The 27682-nt window shown below is 38.0% G+C and overlaps 1 protein-coding gene across 2 annotated transcripts; it reads left to right on the top strand.

Moving 5' to 3' along the window:
* Nucleotides 1-1671: 1671 nt before the first annotated feature.
* epc1a (enhancer of polycomb homolog 1 (Drosophila) a) lies at nt 1672-27417 on the top strand. Of its 2 annotated transcripts, none has more exons than XM_056771051.1 (14): nt 1672-2058; nt 10154-10313; nt 18214-18359; nt 18694-18900; nt 19747-19895; nt 20769-20916; nt 20994-21152; nt 21274-21363; nt 21654-21802; nt 21884-22236; nt 23783-23883; nt 24916-25057; nt 25141-25474; nt 25834-27417. In XM_056771051.1, exons 2-14 carry the CDS (start codon nt 10214-10216, stop codon nt 25898-25900), a joined length of 2145 nt encoding a protein of 714 aa, XP_056627029.1. In that variant the 5' UTR covers nt 1672-2058; nt 10154-10213; the 3' UTR covers nt 25901-27417. The 2 variants fall into 2 exon arrangements, with proteins under 2 accessions (XP_056627029.1, XP_056627028.1); XM_056771050.1 differs by lacking the exon at nt 1672-2058 and adding an exon at nt 5020-5433.
* Nucleotides 27418-27682: the final 265 nt, after the last annotated feature.

Genomic DNA, 27682 nt, shown 5'->3' with positions numbered 1-27682 from the left:
AAAATATTGCCATTCATAGGCAATAATGACCTAGTATACACACACTAAGTGATGTCATAATATTATGTCGCAAAAAGACTCTGTGGCCCTGTTTGGGTTTATGAGGAGTGTAAAACAGAAGGTTGTTTTGTTTGCCCTTAGCCAGACTGCATTGTTAGGAGGAATTATGGTGTGCTGGTTCAAGCTGCCTACTTTATTTAACTCGGTTAACAACGCCTCCTAGTGTTCATACCTTGTTCCTGCATCCTGCGCAGTTAAATACACCTTCAAATAACGAACTCTTAAATTTGAGTTTTGTGTTTAATTCATGTTTAGCTTTAAGGTTGTCTGTATGCTAGTGTGCCCCTAAAATTAGAAAGATTACGTTAGATCATATATGCACACCTTAAAAACAAGTCATTTTCTTCTCAAAAATAGACTTGATCTTTGTGAATATTTTTAATAACGTTTTTAAATCATTAATAAATAAAAATGTCCATACCACTATTCAAACGGGAGGTGTCAATGACGCAAGAACGAGTAAATGGTGACACAACTGTTCATAGCCTTGACCACTAGATGGCGTATGGAGATACATTTCTTGCAGTCATGTGATCTGAAATTTCTATATCGCAGCAAGGAGTGCAGACACTGCTCACTGATGTTCATGACTGCTAAACAGTTGAACTGGGTTTTGTTAAAACTAAGACAGCCAAGCCTCTTTTTATCCATGCAGATACTGCCCTTCTGATATAACAGTTTCATATTTATATATACAGTGGCATAAGCTGAAATCAAGTGTCGATATCAGACCCTGAGCACATGGATGCACAATTTGTCATTGGATCTTAGTGAGCATATGAGGATTCTTTTTTTCTTCATCACGAGATGCAGTAGAACCACCTCAATCCACTCAGAGAGAATAGAAATACAGGCAGGGATCTAACCCATGGATACATAAACAGAGAGAAAACTGAGTTCACTTTATAGGCTACTGTGGTAGAGTCTGAATGAACAGGTGTACAGATCCCTCCCCATTTCTATATTCTCTATAAAGGAAACTATGCAAAATATGTTTCTTGGTCAGTATCAAAATGTCATTTAAATATTAATATCAATTACTATCAATATTTTATATGAACATCAATATACTGTAAATGTTATTGAAGATCCACTTATTTCGGTTACATTCCAGTTATTGTATGAATAAATTATATTTCCAATTTTAAGATTTGAATCAAGGTCAATGTTTGTCAAACCCATACTGTATATACGAATACAAGTCTATGTTCCCTGTCAGTGGTTCATCACAAGTCGCTTTCGGCACAGTATATGTTGGCCTATAGGTGACATGTTTTACATTTACAATATATCCATCTGATTTGATATTCACACATGAGAATTATCTGCCTGAAGGTTACCGATTCTATTCCAAAGAAGTCAAATGTTGGGACAAGTCCTTGATGATCTCACGTTACATATCTATCTATCTATCTATCTATCTATCTATCTATCTATCTATCTATCTATCTATCTATCTATCTATCTATCTATCTATCTGCGTTCAAACTTTGCCTGTGGAGGGCACACCTCTTTGCCTGCCTTCTCTCTGAGCTCGACCAACCCCGCAGCTCTCCACAGGTGATCGCTGTCTCTCTCCAACCAATTACGACGCAAACTGTAGTAACCCTTTACGGGACGAGCCAGATCTTTCTACGACTCTATCGAGCTAGACTTCGTCGTAAAAAACCGTCTGCTTGCTACTTCTTTTTCCCAGTAGACGAGAGTTTAGTTTCATTGAAGTGAATGCGTAGCGCATCCGCGCGCAATGGCGCCGTCGTTAACATTTACGCACGGATTATTATATGATCGTTCATACGAAGTCGGATTACTCCACCACGGTTCTGATGCGGTAAAGATCCAGATCTCATAGCCAAAAATGACGATTTCGGAGTTGGACATGCGTTTGGTGTGTGTCGCTTTCCACCCGAACTCCACGATCCTATTTGGCAATCTTTGTGAATTCGGTGTTGACATGTTTAAAATGAATTGTTTCCATCCACCCTGGTGGTTGAACTGGTAAGTTACTTTTCCACCCTTATGCTTTTATGGGCAACTTTTTTATATTTGGATTGGTGCGTTATTGGATTCAAATGTCAGATTTTGTTCCTGGTTTGGTCAAGAGATGGTGATAATCTGGCAGGGCAAAATGAGATGTAACGGTGGCCTGTTGTGTGTCGCTCTGGCTTTTTTCTGCTTGATCTTTAAAACAAATCTATAGATTGAACAACAGAAGCTTCAATAATAGATTAAACACGGCACATGACACAACAGTGATCTTATTTGAGTACCAATATAGCTTTATTCTGCTTATAATACGAACTTTAAATAAGGGTTGTTCTTGTGTTGATGCCAGTTTTTTTCCCTTTTGGGACCTCTGGGGTTTAAACGCACAGATGGAGCTTGTACTTTTTACAGACAATTCAAACATTGCATTTATATGGATATTTGATGGTCTTTTATTTTACAAAACGAAATGTTTATAGTTTGCCATTATTTAAAGTCGTGTTTAGTGGGCGTATATGTGTTACATATGTATTTAATATATATGTATCTTTGTGTTTTTTATCGACATTCATTGCAGACGTGGTTGAATAAACGTTCACTTCCTTACTTTGTTTTAAGAATGTTTGCGTCATTGCGTCGCTCCTCAACAGAGTTGTACAAAAAACAGATTTAAATCTCATATTGTTTTAGAAACATGTGTTAACATTATGTGTATATCACGGTTTGTAACGCCGGTGAGGTTTATTTAAGATGAAATACTCTGAATCAGGATAGTTCAGGCGCCATGAATCTGATCTTTCCGCCTTCTCTGTCGAGTCATCCAATAATTATGAGATTTCATTTGAAAGCGTAAAGGGCTCGACGACACATTGGTGCCGTGACTAAACCCAAAGTGTGTTATCATTTTTGATGATCATGTCCCCTTTTGAGTGTGTGTAATGTGGTTGACCTCCAGATACATGATCTCATTTCGGCTGACACAGTAACTGTATCTGGTAGGCGGGGCTTGACACTGTCCGTCAATAGATACATTACTGAATTGTTACATATGTATCAAATGAAGTGTAACATGTTCAATCCTCATGCACATTATCCGAAGGTGATAACAGGCTTTTCTTATTTAGCCGAAATTCTCTAATTTCTATGCCATTATTTTTTCATGTATTATTTATTAAAATAGTAGTGACGGTGCTGTTACTATCTGGCCTGTAGCAGAAGTGTTTTTACTTAAAAAAACTACTTTCAAAATAATTCAGTAGCAGGGAGTTTTCCTTAGTGGTACATCTTGATCAGGGTCATGGTCACTCTTAACTTTTAAGATACATTTTTTAAAATTACGCTAAAATACTGTATAATAAATAATGTTCTGTCTGCTCTGCAGTAAATATACTTACAGATCTCAAAACTTCCTGACCAACCCAAAAACAGCATTTATTGAACTCTTATATTCTTTTTTCTAAAATCTGATATCACTGAAATAATTGCGTAGATGCATTATTTGGTAATTTGTCTTACTTTTACATTTATGCATTTGGCAGACGCTTTTTATCCCCTGGGATCGACCCACAACCTTGCGTTGTTAACACAATGCTCTTACCACTGAGCTTCATTTCGAACTTATCTAAGCATGTCTGATTTTGTGATCCTGTACTATATTTGCAAAGCAGCTGTTTATTAATGACAGTGTGGGTGATAAATAGTTGTTCATTTACACAAACACTGACATCTGTTCTTAAAAGCAGCAAACAAAACATATTTTGACAGTGAGATGGTGAAAATATGTAAATATGGCACTAGTTGCTTTAACATGTATTCAGAATATTACTGTATTACAAATAGACATGATACGTATTTCGAATTGTCTGACATAACATCACCATGTGGATGTTTCCTGTAAGCTATCATGTGTGCTCATTACTCCATAAAAATAAGCCTATGACGTGCGAATGACACAAAACTATCTTGTTGTTCTAAAGTGAAATCTGTTGAAAATCCTTAAAATCTGTTTAAATCCTATATGGAATGTTTTGTGCAAATTTGCTTTTCCGTAAATTTAAATGATGCCGTTTGTACCATTTGATGAAATAGTTTTGCTTTTATAAGATTGTTTTACCATTGAAGGGCCAATTTAGATCAAACACGAATGCATTTCTTAAAAGAAAAATGTGTTGAGAGAAGTAATTCACAGTTTTGCTGAAAAACGTTTATTGCTTTCTAAGACTTGCAAAAAAGAGGTAGGCTACCCTAGTTAAACCCTGTTTTTCTTGATTTCACCAGGAGAGGGCGCTGTATACTAACATTAGTCCTGGTGGGAAATTATTGTCAAAATGAGCGCTGTTCTGTTACCAGATGTTATTTTACACGGTAACATCCAACAAAATCATTCTGCATCAGATACGAAGAAAGTACCTTCAATTGCAATTTTTCAACTATCTGAGTGTCCGATTAGGAACAAAAACGGAGAAACAAATAATGTCTTAAGGAATTAAAGAGGATTTTTATAACAACAGCATTACAGTTTAAATAATGGGCATAAAAGTAATAAGTTCTTGAAGATGTTAAATTCAATTCAGTTGTATGCTTCGTACATTTGCATAGTTGCACAGCAGCTTTACAGAAAAAAACATTCTAGAACAAATAATTTAATTATAGGCTATATATAAAAAATAATAAAATATAAGGTAACATGGTATTATTATTATTCATTTTCTCCCAAAATAAGGTTATAAAATCGCGCAGTAGTACTAATCCGATTTTGCAAGTTGTTTTTACGTTTTTCCCTTAGTACTAATTTCTTGTCCGTTTTTTAAATGTCACACTTTTATTATGCTAACTATAACTTAATGTGGTAATTTAGCAATAATGTAGATGTTCATGTGTGTAAAGGTAATTTACATCAATCTGTGACTGCACGTACCGCCGTGGCCGTGAGCGCGTGCCTTGCGGGAATAGCAGCGGCGCGCGTGCACGGGAGTGTGTGAGTGATGAGGGAGGAGGGAAGCCAGGACGCGATCGAGAGAGCTGAAGAGTTTTTAATGTCCGCCATGTTGCGAATGGCGCACTAAGGCAGCGCGCGAGAGAGAAAAACACACACACCCGCCTCCGCTTTTTCTCGCCGGATCTCTACTTCACCAACATTTTTCCTCATCCTTTACCTCCATCCATCCTCCTCCATGAGATCTGTGGCGGTTTTATGGGTGATTGTGAGGGGATCGGATAGATTTATACAGTAAAATGAGTAAACTGTCGTTCAGGGCGCGGGCGCTGGACGCGCTTAAACCGCTGCCCGTCTTCCGCTGCGAGGATCTGCCCGACCTGCACGAGTATGCGTCCATCAACCGCACCGTGCCGCAGATGCCCACCGGCATGGAGAAGGACGAGGAATCGGTACGATTTTAACCGTGCGAACGCAATATAAATCTGTTTTTCTGTCGGTCTGCGCAGGTTTTGATGCAACAAAATGGCCGCCCGAGAGGGTAGCGTTTTACACGGTGTTTTGGGGCCGTTTTGCAGCATGCGTCGAATTTAACGGTCGGTATACAATTTTGCGTGTGTTTTCTGGCTATTTGGTGTGTAAAAGTCGGGTTGTGTCGGTCTGTTCGCACGTCAGTCGTGCGGCAAAACACAAAAGGAGTCACGTGACCGCGGAGGGACCGACATTTTGTTGGATTTTTTTACCCGCGCGTCTGCAGTAGCACCAAGCGACCGCCAGAGGGAGAAAATGACAGCCTGTGTTCCCACTGTCAGAAAAGCGGATAAATATCAGGGAATTTAATCATTTTCTTTTGGGAAAATCTGTAAAAGTAATAAAAACTTTTAATTTGTATATAATTGAGAAGTTTCCGTTGTTTTAGACTCGCTTTTTAAGAGTTATATTTTAAGAGTGTATTGTTCACCATATCTTGTAGTTATTTTTGGGGGAGATATTTCTAATATTGTTTGTAAATGTTACATCGGTTCTTAAGAAAGCAGAGAATACCTGGGCTTTTTTCAATTATTTTCAACATTTAATTGTAAATTTGTAATAAATGTAAAATAGACAAATTGATATTCACTTTATTTTGAGCTTGTTATGGTTCTTGTTAACAAATGTTTAACTTTGGGATAACTTTGCAGGGCTTTAAGTGAAACTTATTACCTGGGCATTTTTTAATTATAATTCCCAGCATGCAACTGTCAAAATTAGCAATACATTAAATTGTCTTATTGTGTGTGGAACAAAATAACTTGCTGGTTTACGTTTACATGTATGTATTTGGCTTTTATGCAGAATAATTTGTGCAAGTCGAATGAACAGCTGAAACAGTAATGGATATTCTCAAAGGTCTTGATGAATGAGACTGAGCTGAAGGCCTCTGAGAGATGCAGCTGCTCTGTGTGTGCTCCTGAGGGACCACTGGCCACCAGCATCAATGACAGAAGTGTGTCAAGTGTCTCTTGCACTCTCTTACATACAGAGTGGCAGATGTTTAGTGTTTCAGGCTGCTGTGGTGGAGGGGAGAAACTCTTATTTTGTTGTTTTTGTTCAGTAATTCAAGAATTCATAGTTTGTTGCCATTTTGTTTTTTCGTCCTGCAAATGAGTGCAAATAAGTTTGCATTGCAGGAAACAGTAACGAATGGCATTTTTGAGACTTTGTGCATGCTGAAATAGATGTTGGCTAATTGACAAAGTTACTATTACTCTACTAAAAAGTTGATATTGCCAGTAAATGTCATCAAAACAATAAAATGAAAACTCTGTTTAATACGAATAGATTGAACAAAGTAGGAATTAGTTTGACTTGAAATTATTTCATTGAATTCTTCAAACATGTGAAGCTCTAAGTTGATCTTTTAATTTGTCAGTGTTACGGTTGTAACAGTAAGTTGAATTTTGGTCTATATAGTAAGGCTGTTTACAGTGTATAATGCATAACATATGGGGCCGCAATTATTTAATATTTTGATTTATAGATAGGCTTGTGCCCCTGGGAGTATGATGTGTGAAGACCATAATGGGCCTTCTCATCACAGGACAGCATTCCTCATAGTCCCCTCACTATTACCCAGCGATGTTGACTTTAGAGAATTGGTTCTGAATTGCACGGATGTTTGACTGCATTAGAGTTTTGTGCAGCATTGTCAACACAATCTCTCAAAAATGTAATTGTTATACGATGTGGCTAATTTTGGCTAATTCATTTGATTTGTACGAAATCATTAGTACGCTTTGATTTTCAGGGTTACGGGTGCGGCATCAGTATTGCTTATTTTCTAGACATCGTACATTTTTGTACCATTCGCAACGTAGGAATTTTCATAAGAAACGCCACCTTGTAATATAATTGTGAATTCCTGTGAGATCAGCTTGAATAAACGTCTCCATAGTGTTTGTTTTGATCATCTTTGGCTTTGTTTTTAAGCCTCATGGCGATCTTTGGTTAAACAATTGGAAACCGGATAGTTTGGTTGTTGTGTTGTATTGTTGGATGTTTGTAGCATAACATGATGGCTGCAGGGCATGTTATATTGACTTCCACTAACATGAAGAGACTGACATATCCAAATGTCCTTTCAGTGCACTTGCTTGTTTAGTTTATCATACGTTTGAGTTAAAACATGTTACACTTCTATTACCACTTTTTCTAGTACAGAATTATTTTGGGGGCTAGGGTCCACCTTAATAATCATCCGAGTTTTTGGCCCCGATTGAATTTCATAAATCTGTTGCACTGTTAAAGTTGTTTTGTGTGCAATGTTTTGCTTGACGTCTGTACTTTACATGATCTGTTATCTTTAGACTTGTAAGATCAAAACGGAATTCTGGGAGTTAAATTGTAGTTTAAGACTTCCATTTCAAACTTAATGGGAACTTTTGGAGACCTGAAATATCTCTGTAATTGCACTTTCATTAAAGCACGCTTTGATTTCTACGCTATGTAAGTGGTTTGTAATTATGGAGTTACTCTTAAACCATTGATTACAAACCAGTCTTTCCACCAGGTGCTAAAAATCCTTTTTTACCAACCAAGTTGGCAGACGCTGAGCAAGTTTAATCAAATCAACAGTAGTATGTGAAACTGTTTTTTTTTAATGCAGATGTGTTTTAATGCATTTGAATGCATCAGAGTTTCCTCGCTCATGTCATATCATTGATGCAGACATGGAAATCTTTATTTACTTGATAATCATGTGGGAAAAACAAACGACGTGATGAAACATTTCAACAATACTAAATCTTGAATTTCCCTCATATGTAACCATCATTTTGTGTGTAGATAGATTTCTGATTTACAGCCAATGTAGCTTCTTTTCCGACTTATTTTTTCCTCGTTGCCAAGCATGAGAGGACGTATCCGTTGTGTGACGTGAGTTTGTTTTGACCGCATCAGCTATCGATTTGGGGGCTTCTAGCCTTAGAACTATTTTCTTATTTTATTAACCCATTTAAGGAGAGCATATTCAATCCATCAAGCCGGTTTTCTCAGGGATTCTGCAGTGTAGTCTAGGCTAGAGGTCATGGCAACATTCCAGACAAGTTTGACCGGGTTTTCCAAACAGTTCCAGAATTCCAGAATCGCTTACATGTGGCATTTGCATAAGATCAGCATCTCCTAAAACATTGATGCAAAGCTGTGGGAAATTTTTACTGATGTGAAAAGAGAATTTAAATAGTGGTTGAAGATTCAATCTTTAATGTTGTCTATAAATCAAACTTTCAGCTTTGGCCTAAAGGGACGAAACTTCCTTGAAGGACAACAAACCGTTACTTTGTATTCATTTCTTTTGATTGGGTCATTTATTGTAATGGAGTTCTTTGACCCTTCTCCAAGGTCTTGGAATGTATTTTTGTGAAGCGTTTCCTCCCACACGAGTTTTTAGACATGCTGTTGCCCAGCAGCTCTCATCTGTACCATTGGGTGATACAACCCAACTGAGATGATGATAAATGTGTCGGGTGATAAAAGTGCCTGCTGTTTGTGTTAGTTTGTCTGAGAGTAATAAAAAAAGCGTTTTTTATTTAAAGGATTTTATAAACATTTAATACATTGTACGTTTTTTAAATTGGCCATTGCTTAAGATTCTGTTTATAACCCAGTATGTACCAAAATTTAAAATTATATTTAACGTGAAGCTAGTCAGTCTATGAACTTTATGTTGTATTTTTCTTTTTGTCTACATGCATCGGTTAGGCGAGGTTACCTGTTCACCAGAAATCGTAGTTGACATTTTCCGACTCGTGCATAATTTAATAAATTTACCTTGAGGTTTCTCTTTGCCCTAAGGGTTTTTTCCTGCTACGACAATTGTGTTCTTTTTGCCTCATCTGGTAGTAATTGTGATTTTCTTGGGTCAGTGACGGGGTCGCTATGAGCCTTTGCAATCCAAAGGTTATTTAGAGGACTTTGCCAAAGGAAGTCTGGCTTTTGTCTCCTTAATTGCCTCCTTGCATAAGTCTTCAGTGCGAACTCACAGCTGAGTCATTTTATGTGTGTGTGAGAGAGAGAGAGAGAGAGAGAGAGATTTGTTGCTAATAGACTAATAAAAGTTCATTGTTTTAAAGGAAAAGTTCACCTCAAAATACTCGCCCACATGACGTTCAACATGTTTTGAGACCCCCCGGCGTCTTCGGAACACAAAGATATTTTAGGATCATCAGCGAGAGTTCCAGACCTCCTCATAGACATCATGGTTATAGTTGTTGTCAAGGTCCAGAAAAATACTAAAGAAATCCTTAAATTGGTCCATATGCTCAAAGTGGCTCAATTGATTTTTTTTGAAGTGACGAGAATACTGCATGTTCAAAAAACAAACCAAATTTACGAGTTTAAAGATTTTTAACATCTTCATTGCTTACCAACACTTTCCCACAATTAGCAGCGATGTGACTAATGTCCAATTTGCAAACATTAGATTTTTTCCAATGTTGATTAGAGATTGTTAAGATCTGACAAAGGCTGTGTAGCTATAGTTGTTTTACCTTCACAAAATTCTAACTAATAAATTATGTCCGTTGGATGCTGTTAATATTTTCAGTGTCACAGTCTCTAGAAGCTGATGTTTATCTTTGGTTTGTGAATGGGGGAGCGCTTACTCAAGCATCTTTCTCTGTATGGTTACCATAGGAACACCATCTCCAGAGGGCGATCTCTGCCCAGCAGGTGTACGGAGAGAAGAGGGAGAGCATGGTGATTCCCGTCCCAGAGGCGGAGAGCAACATCGCCTACTACGACTCGCTCTACCCCGGAGACTTCAAGATGCCAAAGCAGCTCATTCACATACAGCGTGAGTACACAGATGCTTATGAGGAATCGCCGCTTAAATGAGTCAGTGTTTCAGATGGCATAGATTGCAGTGGGGGACAGGTTAAACTCTTTGTTGTGATAACATCTGTCCTCCAATCCTGAGCAGCAGTGTTTAGTGTAATTTTGGGGGCGTCCACGGACATCTGCCGCCCTGGTACTGGAAATTAAGTTGTCACTCAATGCCCCTTGAGCTAAAGGTTGTGATTTGGTGGTGTGGTGGACGCTTTGGATGTATGCATGTGTGTTTGGTAATACGGTATATCACGGTAGTGAAAATGCATGTAGTGTTTTTGCGGACAGGTCAAATCACTGTGAAGAAAATGTGCCTTTCCTTTGACTGGATTAAATGATACTAAGTTTATGTTGGGTAAGTGCCATTCGCAGTCGCACGCTCTGATGTAAACGGCCTCACGTTGGGAAGAGTAGGGGAAGGCGAAGCGCTGCAGACTAGGGCTGGGCTATTTGGTCTTAAATCTAAATTTTGATTAATTGAACATTTTCTCTCGATTGCAATTATTGAACGATTATTTTGTTTTTGTATGTATATCCTAACTAAAGGTGGTGTATTATTTCTAATGAAACAAACTCAAATTAGCATATCCTCTTTTTTACATTTGTCGTGAGAAATCGGGTGTACATTAGGACCCTGCCGTCACAAGAGCTGTCTCGCGAAAGAAACAGACGGAGTTTAATGCAGTTTTTAATAGTTGAATGGAGCTTTATATTCATCAGTCTGTCCGAAGAAATATGAAGTAAACGTGTTTCAGTATATATGTATTTCTCACAATATGCACATTTTTGGACTAAAAGTCTAAATGGGAGCAGAGCTGGAAGAATATATCGTATCAATGTTCACACATATTACATAAACACAGAATATTTGATTTCCATTTGAATCGGGTCATTTAAAAGCAGACATTTTAAGCTTTCTTAAGACGTACGTTTTGTTTGTTGGATAAGATAAAGAGTTTTGGATCAGTCACGCATTTCAGAAATTTTATGTGAGCCGCGTCGAGACGGCTGATAACGTGCCCCGTTTATTCACTTTATTTTATACAAAATAACAATGCGTCGGTTAGAGCTTCTTAATGTCGATTTCTATTACTTTTCAATTAATCGCCCACCTGCAGACCTAAGGTGAAATATGAGTTATGTCATGTAAATTTTCATATTAACGTGTTTTTGAATACCACATAGAAACAAATCTAAAGCGCAAAATTTTATGGATTGTATTTCCATTCCTGACAGTTAAAAAAGTTGGCTTAGTCCGCTAGCTACGCTAAAGATGGCATCACGTAATTTAACATATAAAATGCAATGATCCGCTAATCGTAGTTTTATAGTTATTAATGGGCGTGTGGCAGAATAATTATTTTGATGTAAATGTGAATATGAAACGCAACACAATCGTAACTTGCAACAAAGTGCGGCTTTTGAATGTCTATTAAGCTGTATAAGCCATCCCACTGCTTGCTATCTGGAAGAAATATCAATTAGCAATATTTTGGTGCTGATACTGACGGGTAATTTTTTATAATGTACTGATGTGTCAAAAAATTACTACTTAAAAATCAAGCAATGAATGTTGTTACATATGTATTTGACTAGGTATGTTAACTACACTATTGTACAGCAAGTAATTTGGGCATCTTTACCTTAATCATCGCCCTAACATGTGTTCTCTTATTCAAATCTAGTATGGAGTAAAATATGTTTCATCATATTTAATTAAACACCTGACAAATAATCAATAAGATGTACTTTCAATTTATTTCTTATTATTGGTTGATATTTGTAAAAGTTATTGTTTTTGACGCTATAACAATGATAAAAGCTTTTGTTTTCAACCTGTTTTTTTATACATTTCTGCATTGTCAGGGCTCCAGACTAACTTTTTTCACCAGGAGCACAGTGGCCCCCAACAGAAAATTTTAGGGGCACAACCAGAAAATTTAGGGGCACATACCGTAAATCAACATGCTAACCAAATCTACTAATTTCCACTGTATTACTAATAAATACTTTAATAATAGATGCAGAAATTACAATGTTCTGTTTCAAATTCAGTGTCACATTTTATTCTGCACTTTTGAAGATGCAACAACAAGGTAAACTGACAGCACCATCGCTGTCATGACAGTACATATAGTAAACAAAATACCATACATTCAGAATAAAAAAAGTGCTTAGTAACAAAGTGCTTAGTAACCTTTCGGTCATTTCACAGTTACAATGTGACTTTTTTTCGCCACACCAACCTCTGACTCTGCATCATCATCCGATGGTGACACTGTAGACTCTGGCACTGGTACACTAGCCGCAGGTCGGATGAACGAATCAATAGTTCGCTTGCTCATAGCTCAGACACACGCACATATGTGACCCTGGACGACAAAACCAGTCTTATGGGTAAATTTTTCAAAATTGAGATTTATACACCACATGAAAGCTGACTAAATACACTTTCTATTGGTATATAGTTTGTTATGATAGGACACTATTTGGCCGAGATATAACCATTTAAAATTCTGGAATCTGAGAGTGGAAAAAATCAAAATATTGAGAAAATCGCCTATAAAGTTTTCCAGAAGTAGTCCTTAGCAACGCATATTACTAATGATGGGAAATAAATGAAACTTACACCATTGATTTACCACAGCTTAAACTGTATACACACACAATTTCATAAAAATAATTCTCCAGGAACATATAAAATTTTACACTTGAGCTGGCCACGAGTCATCATTAACAGAGGCAGATCTACATGCTAAGATGATGTTTTGTTTACATTTTGTCAGAGCAAAATTGGCATAACTTTGACATAAACAACTCATGAAAACCACTACTTTGTAAAGAAGGTATTTAAGAACGTATGTGACTGACTGACCTGAACTTTGAAAAATGTTCCCACTCAAGCGGGTTGAATTCTGAGTCCGCAGTGAACACTTTGTATTCCTTCATGGCATGGAGTCGAAGCGATCTAAACATTGATTGAATTCGTCGTCTTCTGGGGCATCCCCTTATGTCAAGCCGGTCTCTGGACATTCTGTATTATCTTCCCAATGATTTGCGAAACAATCATTTACTAGGTTCGTTAAATTATTGCTGTCATTAGCGTTTAGATTGAGCAAACGCGCTTCCATCAGAATCCATGTTTTGAAGCGCGATCATGACGGATTGTGTACGCTGCGCACGTGAGACGCTATAGCAGGCCGTTGCTAAGAGGAAACAGGTTTGTTTTAACACTCTCTATTGGCTTACCCTTGTAATGACATAGAAGAGAGTAGATTAACTTGAAAGCGGAATCTCTTAACTTTACATAGATAGCAAACTTGAATGGGTAGTTTTCATAGAGCGGACAGCAGCGAGTTAAGTTTGTAGGCATGTTTCTGACCATTTTTTGTTCGCGATATTAAGGGATCGACTCACAAAAATAAAGTTTTGACATATTTAGGGTAGGAAATTTACAAAATATCTTCATGGAACATGATCTTTACTTAATATACTAACGATTTTTGACATAAAATAAAAATTGATCATTTTGACCCTAACAATGTATTTTCGTCTTTTGTCAGAAATATACCCGTGCGACTTACGACTGGTCTTGTTGTCCAGGGTCACATATCAGGTTGTGATGATATTTGTCTCCGTTTCCTTCCCACAGATGTTTACGCGCGCTCGATTATCTCTAGGCCCCTCCCCCTCCACGCATTTTAGCCACTTACAGTGGCCATTTCCTATTCTTCTCACACGCATTGGCCGCCTCACAGACAGGCATCACTCAATGAAACGCGAGTGTGTGCTCGCGTCTCATGAGTATGTTTGCGAGTGTGTGTGTGTTTGCGTGCGTGTGCGCTCGCGTCTCATTGATTATTTCATTGCTCATTTCATTGATCATTGACGTGCCCCTTCCACGTTTAATGTATAAAAAAATACGGAGGGTGGGGGAGGCAAATTTACTGGTAGCAAATGTGCGACTGGATGTAAAATTCAGTCGCACACTCTCAAATTTTGGTCGCAAAATGCGACCATTTGGTCGCAGTCTGGAGCCCTGATTGTGATACTACCCACTGAAAAGTTCGTTCTCTAAAAATTCCCACAATTCACCGCTAAAACCAGGGTGCATCGACGCTCCCTATGTTCCCTAACCGGAAATCACATGAAGCTGCTAGCGTCTGTTTTCATTAAAAGTCCTGAGTGCTTTTTTCAATGTCAGCACCGGCATCTTTTTCTTACAGTATGAGGTTAAAAAAGTTCAACTTTTCTGGAAAAAAATCGCCCTTTTTCACAGCTAACCAATGACATAGACCTGTCGTTTCCATGACAACATACGAGCAACGTGATTGGTCGAGAAGGTCCAAGCTCGACAAAAAAACATTGCTGGCCGAAACGCCCCATGGAGCATATTTTCTATACATATGTTAAATTTTCCACTTTCAACAGCTTTTGAATGCATTTCTAGTAGGGATGTGCATTTTTTAATGATTTAATATTCGAATATTTAAGCTCATAAAAAAACGAATATTCTAATATTGGTTTATTTAAATTAAATTAATGACATTATTTGTTACGTTTTTATTTAGTCAAAATTTCACATCAAGCTTATAATTATCATTAAATATTCATAATGCATTGATATTATTTGCTCTATGTAGGTTTTTTAAAATTAAAAGAATAGAACAACACATAAAAACTGCATTTAAACCTGCTCAGAACAGTATAATACAAAAACGTATCAAAGCTAACAAAACGCAACATATTTTGACCGTCTGTGATCTATGGCTATCTTGTTTATTTTGTTTTACATCTTTATAAGGAAAACAAGCATATAGGTCTATTTTATTCAACCGTAAATAACCAGACAGCGGAGAAAACGCCCTGCTCTTCTCTAACTCCCGCTAACAAAACCCAGATCTGACAAGAATATCTGGCTTTATTGTTTATTATGTTAATAAAGTAAACAGGCTTGATAACTTTAAGATCCTAAAAAATACCCCACAACAAAGAAGGAGCCATATAGTGCGTGTTTCCCTGTTTATTACGTGATGGTCATCTGAGGAAGATATTCTGATCAGCACCGCATAAATATTGTTCTCTTTGTAGTTCACGGTCAGTGTTTGTGTTGTTAAGCTTTGAATTGTATTTATTTCAACTAACGTAAGAATCACAGCGCGTTTTAAAACATCAAAAAAACATCCGTGCGATTTGAAGGCCGCTACCCTATTTGAACTTCTAGGAGGAAAATCATTGCTTTTAGGTACGGAAAAAAAGTTCCAGTCTTATGTTAAGGCCAACTTCATTAACATTTTTTGCAGTGAAATGTGCATTTTCATGTTTCCAGTTGTTGAAATTGCCATTACTTAATATATTTATATATCAACCGCTCCGAACAAGTTATGGTAATAAATGAATTATTGTTAATCGTTTAATATTACTTTGGTATTTTTATACCTATATTATTATTTATACCTATGTATTTTAACAAATTCTGTGGCAATATGTTGGGTATCCAGTGTGTAAACTTAAAATATTTATGAATAGATCAGCCCAGGAATTTCACACTGGACCTTGCAAAGAGTGGCTGTTATATTTAGAAATATAAAAAAGATATTAAATGTTCAATTGAGTTAAAATAATCTTTTCATTTAAGCATAAAATGTTTAATTTACTTGAAAGGCTACACATGTTGGTATTATTAATTTACCTACAGAAAAATGTTTGAATAAAGAGACAAATGTTGCACTTATCCTTTTCATGGTCATTTTGTTTTCATAGTTAGGCAGTTATCGTGATGTATCGTAATAGAATTGCCAAACAATATATTGATTACCGCAACATTGGCGTTACATGATATTATCGTACCGCAAGTAAAGTATCATGAACAGTATCGTGATTCACACCCCTATTATACTGTATTTTAACCACCTTAAATCATATTTATCATTTTAACCGTAATTCATTGAGGAAACTGAGCATGAGAATTGCACAATGTATCGTCCCAGCCCTATTCTAAGAAGCCTTTTATTCAGGCCTTGTTTTAATGTGTGAAATTCACTGTGTGTGGTAGTCAATATTTAACTGGGATCACTGGGAATTTTATAGCTGTGTGTGTTTTTGAGTGAGAGAGAGAGAGAGAGAGAGAGAGAGTAAAAGCAAGTCTGGCAGCCCCTGGGGTGTCTGTAATGGAAGCTGGAGGTGTCCTGCTGTCAGAAACTGTCTGTGCACGCTCCTTCACACTCCAGACAGCTGAGAATTAGGGAGAGAGGGGATTTAAGGCGGTGGGAATTATGGGATATTGAAGAACGGAAATGAGGAACGTATTTTAAAGCGTTTCCTTGATCTCTTGAGATTTCACGTCTGCTCCACATTGCAGTTTATTTTGGCCAAGATTTAAGTTTTATGTAGCGTGGAGCAAGGAACCTGAAATCGATGCGAGCACAATAATAGACAACAAAGTGCCAAGCAGTTCAAAGAATGACACGGCAGACTCCAGTGAAGGTTGAGCCGAAGGTTGTTTAGCAATTAGAAAATGTCTAGCCTAAATATTTCACGGGCAACTTTGCGAAGATAATCTTTGTCTCAGTTTTGTCTTTTTTATTCATTGCTTGGTTGCTTAGATTTGAGGGAAATGAGTCTTTATTTTTTGGTCAATGCCACTTGTTATGAATATTCATATCTTGTTATAATATTCACATCTGAGCTTTGATGTTAACTGTCCTCTAACAAGACGAAAGCAATAAAAATGTGCCTCATGCACAGTTAAATATGATTGGTCTATAATTCCGCTTGCATAGGCTAGTCGTTATAATTCTATCTCTGCTATCTTTCCAAAACCTTGGATGTCCAAATTTATTTCAAACCTGTATGACTGTCTTCTGCAGAACACAAAATATATTTAGATGTTTTTTTAACTGGCACAAATTCACTTGCATTAGTTTTCTGTTCACATGATAGATGTGATGAAGTGTTCGGTTACCAAATTACTTCAAAATATCTTTGTGTTCTTCAAAATAAAGAAGGTCCTATATGTTTGAATTGACAAGGAGGTGAGTAAATGATGAAAGAATTGTATTTTTGGGGTAACCTGTCCCTTTAAATACTGTGTTATCAAATTTAAAAAGTACTTATTATTGACATTTGCAAAACCCCTGTGAAAAACATAAAGGGTGACTATTAATAATGATTTATGGTAAAAAAAAAAAGTTATCACAAAATATGGAGATACAAGATTTTAATATTGTCAAGATGTTTCCTTCAAACATTTGAAGGGATGGTTCACCCCAAAATGATCACCCATACATTTCTCTCTAGTTGTTCCAAACATGTATAAATCTCTTTGTTTGGATCCCATTGATTACCATAGTTGGAAATATTACAATGGTAGTCAAAAGTGCCCCAGAACTGTTTGCTGTCCTACATTTTTTTTAACAGAACAAAGAAATTTAGAAAGCAATTTTTCCTACTTTGGTAGTTAATGGTGGCCACTAACTGTTTGTTTACAAACATTCTTCCAAGTATCTTTCTCCGTGTTCATCAGAACAAATACATTTATACAGATTTGGAGCAACTCAAAGTCGAGTAACTGATGACAATTTTTTATTTTTGGGTGAACCGTTCCTTTAATGCTTTGAATCTTTGACTGTCAAACCTCTGTCATTGTTTGACTTAACAAAGTTTGTGTATTGGAATTTTTTTAATAGAAAGCTATTAACTACCAGAAGTTGTGTATCAGAATTGAGGCTTCTTATTTTGCCTGGCCTTTACCATTTTTTATAGATATTATTTTGAGACAATCACGAACTTTGAGAAAAGGAAATATCGTGACCAAGTTTTGACATTTGAATTTGTTCGTGAGATTTAATGTGTCTCTTTCTCTTCAGCTTTCAGTCTGGATGCAGAACAGCCGGACTATGATCTTGACTCGGAGGATGAAGTTTTTGTGAATAAGCTAAAGAAAAAGCTGGAGGTGGGAGCGCTGCAGTTCGAGGAGATGATTGACAGATTGGAGAAAGGCAGCGGACAGCAGGTTATTAAGAAAGATTTGCCACTTTTAGTGTGAACTAGAAAGCAACCTCAGGGATTTTACCTGCCATGGACTCAAAGATTAAGGAGAACCTCTTGACATGAAATCTTTAAACCTTGCAGAGAGTTATTAATCTTTCCATCTCTATTAGTTATGCCCTTTTTATTCTGTGCTTGCTTCTTTAGTTTTGAAGGAAATTAGTCTTTTTTTTTTGTCAATGTCAATATAAATATTAATTATGTTTTATAATGTGTTGTTAATAGGTTGGCAGATAAATACATAACAAAGTAACAAAAGCAAACTACAATATAAAAAACATCTCTGTTCTTTGCCACAGCTGGTGACCCTACAGGAAGCAAAGCTGTTACTAAAAGAGGATGACGATCTGATCAGGGACGTGTTCGAGTACTGGAGCAGGAAGAGGAAAATGAGTAAAAGCGGATCCCTCATTCCGACCATCAAACAGGAGAGGCGTGACGGATCCAGCACCAACGACCCGTACGTGGCCTTCAGGCGGCGGACCGAGAAGATGCAGACAAGAAAGGTGAGCGCTCCAACCGAAGGCTGTATTGATCTTTTATTCTCTAAAACAGGTCCCGCTGTGCAGATTGAAGCAGCCTAACATGGCATCTGCTTGGTTCGATCCATCCAGCCCTTAAATGGCTCTGCTTTATTGACCAACTCCGTGGTTTTCCCTGAGGTCCTTTTTTAGGTGTTAGTCCAGGTTTATGCAGCAGAAACGGCTGTAATTTAGTTGGATGAAAATGGACTAAAGGGATGAGCGTTTGGAGTCTTTTGACCGATGTTTGAGTCATTTTGTGGCACAATTGACAAGTGTGACGTTCAATAGATTTGCAGATCATCTCAGTTGACCAAGCGATGGCCTATCCGTTCTGAAATCCGACTCTTAATGATGTGAAAATCTTGCCGTAAGCAGTTATCAGATTGTCTCCGACTGTTTAGTCTTTATTTTGTCTGCTAAACAGTCTGGGGTTATGAGTTTGAGTTTAAGGATCATTGAGCTGAGAAATTGAGAATCACATAACATCGGATGGTGATTATTATACACGGTTCTGTGGCGGCGAGTAATTCTGCATCACGCCTGCGGTCATGTTGAGATTTGCTTAGCTTATGGAGCGTGAAAGATATACAGAAAATCTTTGCGTTGTGTGACAAATTATCTTTGCTTTTTTTATTTATTAAATGATCACTGGCCATTGTTTTATTAAACCGCTATCAGAATAGCACTTGCTTTTGGTATCGAAATACATAGATTTTCCCAGACTAAAATTCATGTTTGAGCTAACTTGAAAACTTAAAGCTGTGCCTTGTCTGTCAAACCAGGCTCTTAATGTTTTTCTTTAAACCGTTATTGTTCTTGGTCTCACAGAATCGTAAGAATGATGAGGCATCGTATGAAAAGATGCTCAAACTTAGAAGGGACCTGAGTCGCGCTGTCACCATCTTGGAGATGATCAAGAAACGAGAGAAGAGTAAGAGAGAACTGCTGCACCTCACGCTGGAGATTGTGGAGAAGAGGTACACACACTCACAGATACACACACGCTTGCATATACACACTCACACACATGTATACACTCACAAATACACACAGATTTTCAAGTGTTTAATGCATACATTCACATGCACTCAACTTTATTTATATAGTACTTTTTACAATTTTCTTTGCTACAGTGCAGCTGTTCATGAGATGTATTGACTATAAGCAAAACCATAAACGTTATACCTGTAAAAACAAGAATAAGGTGAAAACACAGAAGACAGACATACCCACATACAAACGCTCCACACACACACAATATTCACATGTACTAACACACACAGACATAGACACGCACACACAGACAATTAAAAATGCACTCTCTCTCCCACTCGCTCATCCTTATTCTCACACTAATTCAAACGCAACTCGCTAATTTCTTCTGTGCTCTTATTCTTAGACTTATTCTTAAAATTGTATTTAAAAATAACCTTCTTGGCTCTGGAGTATATTTACGTGCATCTGTTATTTAGCGTTCTGCCGTGCACATTCAAGCATAATGAGAATGGGTCGTGTATTTTTAATTGGCTAAGGCTTAGCCACGTATTCTAATTAATGGTTGTTTTATATAGCTAGATGAGCAATTATTCTTCACCTTCTTGGTACGTAAAGGGCACATCATCAGGGTAGAGCGCCATTAGTGATTTGTCTTGCTTAATAACTCTCATACATAGTGTGTGCATAATGTGTGATTTACTGTTAGCACTTGGAACTCATTACAGAGCTATTACCTGTCAAAAAGCGTTGCTGATGCAGTGAAATATTTTGAAATGTAGCCAATTTGCCCTGCATTCACAAAGATGAGATCAGAGACGGCTACAAAGTTAAGTGTTCAAATTTCGCCTTTTCAGAAACACTATGCCAGACCTTGGCTCGGAGGTGATGGCGGAAGCGTTAGCGATGGCAAAACCTGTTTACAAGATTCCCATAATGCCCTTCTCTAGCAACAGTCAGTACCGCCATCAGGACCATATGGACTTTAAAGACTACAAGACCAAGGTAGGGATCAAACGCAATGAAAGTATCACCAGTTACAAGAAGATCCAGAGGTAAAATATCTGTTTCTGTTCTCTCAGCCTGAAAAAAACGAAGTGGTCAGAACCAAAAGGAAATACGAGAAGAAGCCCAAAATGCCACTTCTCTCCGTCCCCTTGCATACTGGCCCCTCAATGTTTAACCCTAAAGACCTCAACCAGTACGACTTTCCCAGCTCAGATGAGGAGCCCTTTTCACAGGTAAACATGAATTGTGCGATTGTGACGATTTGGTGGTGCAGTAATGTCAGACTTCCAAGTTGGTTTTTAAGTTTGAATTTTGCACTTTGTTCTTAATGTTGGACTTCCTGTTCCTGTGCAGATGCATTCTGGGTCATCAGAGGCAGAGGAAGAAAACGAGCCTGATGGAGCGTTTGCCTTCAGGAGGAAAGCTGGATGCGTATATCACACTGTAGGTGTCAACCCTGACCTCATTTCTCATGTCCTGTCATTTCCTCTGGAACACGTCTTTTAATTCTGTCCTCTTTTTTCAAGTATTGTTTTTCAAATCTGCTTAATTTAGCCAATACCTTTGTGTCAAACCATAGTGAGTTGAAATACCAATTGTGACTGCATCTTTAGTATGTGCTTGTATTTAAATGAGCTCCGTTAAGATTGGTCCACAGCTTTCCAAGTCACACAAGTCACCCCTCCTCCTTTTTCTTGTTTTCTGTTGATGTTCTTATTTTATTGCACCTGTAGGCCCGTTTGGATCAAAGCGGCAGCTGGCCCTGGTGCAGCGAAAGAGAAGGAGGATCATGTAACCCGCGGTTCCGGTACTCCCTCACCACTCTCAACGTTCCCTGCCGCTGTGTCGGGTTGGCACGGCGACGGGTGGGACGGGGCGGCAGGTTAGCAAAGCCTCCTACATTGCACAACGTCCTACTTTTTAATTCAACATTTTCCTAATCTGATAACTCTCGTTCCTTTAGGGTTCTCCTGGACCGAGCTTACTCGGATTTGGACGGCGTATTTCAAAATCTCGATCCGGAATTTTCCTTACCTGCTGCTGCTGTACGTTTGGAAACCACTTCCCAGACTATTACCTCAATCCACGCGTCCTCTTCATCTCAGCCCGCACCTTCCTCTTCGCTTCCTGCTTATTCAGACATGAGACAGATCCTTAGAAACATCAAAGCATGCCGCTGGAGGCACTTTAAACCGCGGACACTAACCAGCCAATCGGGCGCAGGGGATGCGCTGTCACGGAAACAATTTAAGGGGTTTGTCAGGGGCGTGATTGGTGCCAATACGCAGGGAAGAGCAGCGGGACCACCACCTGTAGGTGAGTAAACTTGTGCATGCAAGCGGGTGTGTTTCTCATGGTTGATCAGGGATAGTGTGTGAAGAATGTAGATTGTTGATTATCTTTGCTGTTGTTTACTCTTAAAGGACAGACAAATCAAAAATCCATTAAATTAAATTTAATTAGGAATGCATATATGGTAATTACTTGTTTATGGCGATTTGGGATTTTTTTAAAAAGCTAAGGTCTTCCGACACTTGACCAGATATTCATTTTAGATTCACTCAAGAGATTAATGTATTTAAATGAGCAATTAATTCACTCTGGTTTGCAAAGGAAAGCAATGAAGCAGGAGGGACAAACACACAGCTGCATCTTTTCATAAAACCTCATTACACACGGCCAACATTCAAATGAAATGCTTTCAAATGATGCAGAGGAGAAAGTGTTTGCAAACTGTGAAGGCGATTTATTCTCTGTTTCATATTTGTGCATCATGGCGAGCATGCCTGATTTCTATTGTGTGTGTGAAGGATCTGCTCTTTTTTTAATGGGAACTTTGCAGTGTTGTGTTTGGCGTTATTGTGTGGTTGTGTTTGGTGTGAGGTCAGTTTCACCTGTGCCTCTTTCAGGGATGGGTGTTGGGTACTGAGAGGTCACATCTCTTGTTAAATATCATGCTTGCAAGATTCTCCAGGTCATGTGTGTTAAACCCGGTCTACTTTGTTTATAAATGTTATAAATGTGATTTTTCGGTGCCAGTGTTGGGTAAGTTACTCTGAAAAAGTAATGAATTACTAGTAACTAATTACTTTCTATATAGTATTTATCAACGTTGATTAGTAAGTGATTCAAGTAAAGACATGAAATGGCTCTTTTAAATCATTCAAGTAAATTATATAAACTACACAAAGTAGAATTAATACCTGACAAATGTGAGAATTATGCATTAAAACACAGATTTTAAAGTTAGACTTTAAATAAGAGTAATCCCTTACTTTACTTTTTCAAAGGGAAAGTAATTTCATTACAGTAATTAATTACTAAGTAACTAGTTACACCCAACACTGATCGGTGCATATTATTCTGGAGAAAGTGTTTTCATCATCATCTGAGAAAAAAGCTTTTCTGTTGATGTAACCAAGGAAAAAGATATAATGGAGTAATTCGCCCAAAAACGTCTTTTAAAACATGCTTTAGTCTCTTGAGTGTTGCTGGTGCCAGATCTGGTGAAATAGTTGAAAACCTTGATAAAATTAGAAGGTATGATGATTGAAAAAATATGAAATATGTTTTGAAGAATGTTGGTAACCTTCAACATTGGTTTTCATTGACTTCCATTGAATGAACACAAAACCGCTGAGACGTTTCTCAAAATATCTTTTGTGTTCTACAGAAGAAATTGTCATATAAATGTTTTAAATGACACTAGGATGAAAAAGTGATTAAAAAAAGGGGGGGGGTAAACTGTCCCTTTAACAAATTTATTATAATCCAAACTGGATTTTCTCATTTTGGTTGCACATGCAATTCAATAATCTACAATTTGTTGAATGTTGACTGTGTGTGTGTGTGTGTGTCTCAGTGTTTACTGCAGATCAGTACCAACAGCATCAGGAACAGCTGGCCCTCATGCGGAAACAACAGCTGGAGCAGATACAGGCCAACGACACGCTCTCTAACCAGGTGAGTACGAGAGGCGTGCATGTCACTTGTGTCCCAGGGCCTCATTTATCAACAGTGCATAGAAAAGATTATACATTTTATCCTAGGGATGAAATCTAGAATGTGTTTACGTACAAATAAATCTGTATTTGTCTAACGTGTGCACACGGTTCTTAAGCACACGAGTGAGTAATCATTATTGATAAATCCCATATGTTCTTAAGAGCCATGCTCGTTCATGGTCATGGTGATGAAACCTCCCTTTAAAAATCACGTGAATGTACTCTGCGGTCTCACTGAACAGATCACAGCGGTCTTATGAAAACGCATTCTTTGCACAAACCACGTATTGCTCAATTTTTAATTTCAAAATGATTTATAGCAGATTTATTTAGCATGAATTAAAATGTTCAGAAAATAAACAGAGTTTACAGTTATTTTTTGGTGAAATTCCAACATTATTATGATTTGGTAAAGCGATGTAGTAATAGAAAAGCAATACGTTTTGAATTTATATATTTTTTGTTAAAATGATTGACGTGCAAAGTTTTTTTGTTCTTTTTCAGTTTGTTTGAATGTTTTTTTCTTTTATTTGTTTTTTCAGAAATTGTTCAGTTACGTGTGTCTTTAACATTGTGCTTTCAATAGAAGAAGGTTTGCCAAATCATTCAGCAAAGTGAGATCAGCCATGACACTATAACTACATTTTAAATGGCTTCCCGTCGGTCTTTTATAGCTTCTCTCACCAATTATACAAACTGGTTTGAACTATGAATTTAGTCATTGAGTATTTGCAAATAAAGGACACAGGAAACACATGGTCCCACTTTCTTTTTGTAGTGTCACTGTTCTACCACTACATAATCTGCGTAAGCTTGCTCTGAGGTGTGCTTATATTTACACACAATACAGTAGAAGTTTGTGGATCCCACACTATGTGTGAAGCTGTTCTTACGCACACACTACGCACACATTTGTGTATATATAAACTGTTGATAAATGAGGCTCCTGAAGTCTGACGGTTTGTGTAACACTCTCCTGTCCTGTTTTCAGTCTCTGGTGTCCAAGACGTTGGACTCGGTCAGCGCCCAGTTTGCCGCCTCTGCCCTCATGACCTGTGACCAGTTGTTGACCCTAAAGGTCAAAGAAGATGGCGTTGTGGGAAGTGGAGTCAACGGGGTCATCCAGGCTTCAGGTTTGTCACTTAAGAGCTTTTTTAATTGGTTTCAATCAGCATGTGATCCTGCTTTTCATGTTTGTTTGTTTTTCGCTTTTTAGGAGTTAACAAGGGGTTCAGTATCTCCACTACATCCTCAGCTTCTGCACTCAACAGCCAACCAACTTCCACCGTTGCCCCACCCACCTTTCTTTCTGCCAACTCTAACGTAAACCCCGCCCACACAGTCCACAACCCCGTAGGCAACCACGGTAACAACACGGCCAACTCCACCTCTCAGGTCCTGATTGGCAACAACTTGCGTCTCAGCGTGACCGCACCCTCTATCGCCAGTCTGAACGCCCGTCACCTTCCCAGAAGTCTTAGCAATGTGCCACCCGCTGCCTTGAAGCTCGCTGCCGCCAGCAACTGTCAGCTCCCCAAAATCAACACCGGGTAAAGAAATATGAACTTTCTCTATAAATGTTATTTCAACTGCAATTTATTTCTGTGAACTACACCAAACCGAATCTTGAATAACGAGTAATTTAGCTATAACTTTATTTGAAACTAAATTTTACGTTATAATCATTTGTGGGTTGATTTATAAAAAAAAACTGTGCTACGGTTTTTGCTACTGCACATTGATACTTAGCCTTGAACTAAGTTGTACATTAAAGAATGAATAGTTTTTCTTTGCCGGTATATGATTGCTGGCTGTGACCTCACCTTTAGGCATCACAGAAACGTTGCATGTGATACGCAACTGCATGAATCATATTGTTTACTTCAAATTTTGTCCCGTTTGTTCACAGGGAGAACCATGAACAGGAAAAGCTCAACAGTATAGCAGAGAACACAGTGGCCATGGAGGTGACGTAGTGACCGTTGCCTGGGCGACGTTCTCTTTCCGCCCAGTCCAGTCTTCTGGTGCTGTGCACCAACCGGGTTTGGGGAAGCAAAAGGACTGCAGGTTTCCAAGGCAACCGTTTAGACTTGATGACAAATTTCATCTCGTTATTTTTTTTTTCTTATGGCCCTTTTTTATTCTGTTACCCTTTTAAAAAAGTATACTTTGTTTCTGTTCAGAAAAGTGACATGTTAAATATGAATGCGGCAAATATTCAATGTACAGAAACTACATATTTGTAAAACTCCCACCACCACCCTTGTATATACGCTACTTGAATAACGAACTGTTGAGTTGTGATGTTTTGCACTTTGGGAATCAATATAGAAAAGTAAACGGGAAGGGGTGGGTCGGGGGGAATGTGAGCGTGAGCCGTGAGGTCGGCGGGCAAAGAGTGTGACTGGCTATGTGCATGGCGGGGAAACCTGCTGTTCTGCCTATTTATTGTGCCGTGTTTACAGTTATTTTTTTTCTCCCGTTTTTTTTTTCGTACACTGTGTCTCGGTTGTTTTCTGTGATGTTATAAGTGTTTTGATAGCTGGCGATAACTAAATTCCCCCTTCGGTTTTTCAGTTCAGATGATTCACTCTTGAACGTTAATGGTGTCATGCATAATTTTTATTTTTTTGCCCTTCTCTTCTAGGAGGGATGGGATGTTTGGGGTTGGCGCTCTTTGGTTTCAGGGGAGGCAAATTATGGGCGTGGTTAAAGGAATCTTCCATTTTTATCATCCCAAATATTAACAAAACCAGGGATGAAGTCTTCTCATGGGGGCTTCCATAGCTTCCTTATCAACTAAGCACTATTGTTTTTGATATTTTTTGTTTTATTTTTGTATAAACTCCGTGTCTGTTAATTCATACAATGGAAACAGGTCGTCCCCATTTTTATTGCTTTGTACGACAAAGTTATTTTTGTATCATCTTGAGTTTCTAGAGTTCGTTTTTTTTTTTGTTCTTGTGGTGAAGCGTCCTTAGCGCTTCGTCAACTAAAGACTTCATCTTTTGGTTGCTTGTTGATAAACCACATACGCGACGGCCAATAAATGTCCACCGCCGCTGCATCAGAGTCATCATTCCGGTTAAATAGCAGGAGGGAGAAATGTGACGGAAAACCGCCGTCATCTTGTCCTCTTTCTCTTAATGTTACCCAGCAGACTCTGGACCATTTCAAGGCCTGAAAAACCACAAGTTAAAGGTTGTGCCTTCCTTTGGGAATGTCCTGCTCAGTCTCTTCCGTGAAGAGGATGCTCCGGATCAAGACCGCTGTAATGCGGTATGCACTTGTTTCGAGCTCGGGTCTCCAATGCCCAGTCCACTGGCTGAACTGATCCCTCCTCCAGGGGTTTTTTGGTCTGATCTGGAGGGAGGCGAAAAAATTAAATAAAAATGTGAAAAGTATAAAACAAAATATTATTGAATAAGTGAAAAAAGATATGTGACAATTCAAACATAAATCAGACAATAAAGCCCAGGTTATTAAATGTGAATCATGTCTCTTGTTTTTCTTGTTTCATTTGTGTGAACCGTGTCAGAAAGCTCATCGTGTCAAAAGCACAATAGTTTTATACGAAATGTTCATTTTTTTAATGTAGTCTTATTGAATGATTAAAAGTCATCGCAAGTGAGCTGGAGGACATTTCCTTCTCAAAATCAACAAATTCAATTTTATATACTGCATGCATTGATTGGTCTGTCAGATTCTCAGATGAGATCCCTCTCTGTCAGGGAATGCACACAATAAATCGATTGTGT

Source organism: Triplophysa dalaica, chromosome 17, assembly GCF_015846415.1.
Source record: "Triplophysa dalaica isolate WHDGS20190420 chromosome 17, ASM1584641v1, whole genome shotgun sequence".
Taxonomy (NCBI): domain Eukaryota; kingdom Metazoa; phylum Chordata; class Actinopteri; order Cypriniformes; family Nemacheilidae; genus Triplophysa; species Triplophysa dalaica.
This window is presented reverse-complemented; position numbering and strand designations above follow the sequence as displayed.

What these genes read in the sequence shown, in the direction of transcription:
- epc1a (XM_056771050.1), top strand. Translation starts at nt 5,281, where the DNA reads ATGAGTAAACTGTCGTTCAGGGCGCGGGCGCTGGACGCGCTTAAACCG. An exon ending in ATGAGGAGCCCTTTTCACAG is followed by an intron (nt 21,153 to 21,273) that starts GTAAACATGAAT and finishes GTTCCTGTGCAG; the next exon opens with ATGCATTCTGGGTCATCAGA. An exon ending in CGGGTGGGACGGGGCGGCAG is followed by an intron (nt 21,803 to 21,883) that starts GTTAGCAAAGCC and finishes TCGTTCCTTTAG; the next exon opens with GGTTCTCCTGGACCGAGCTT.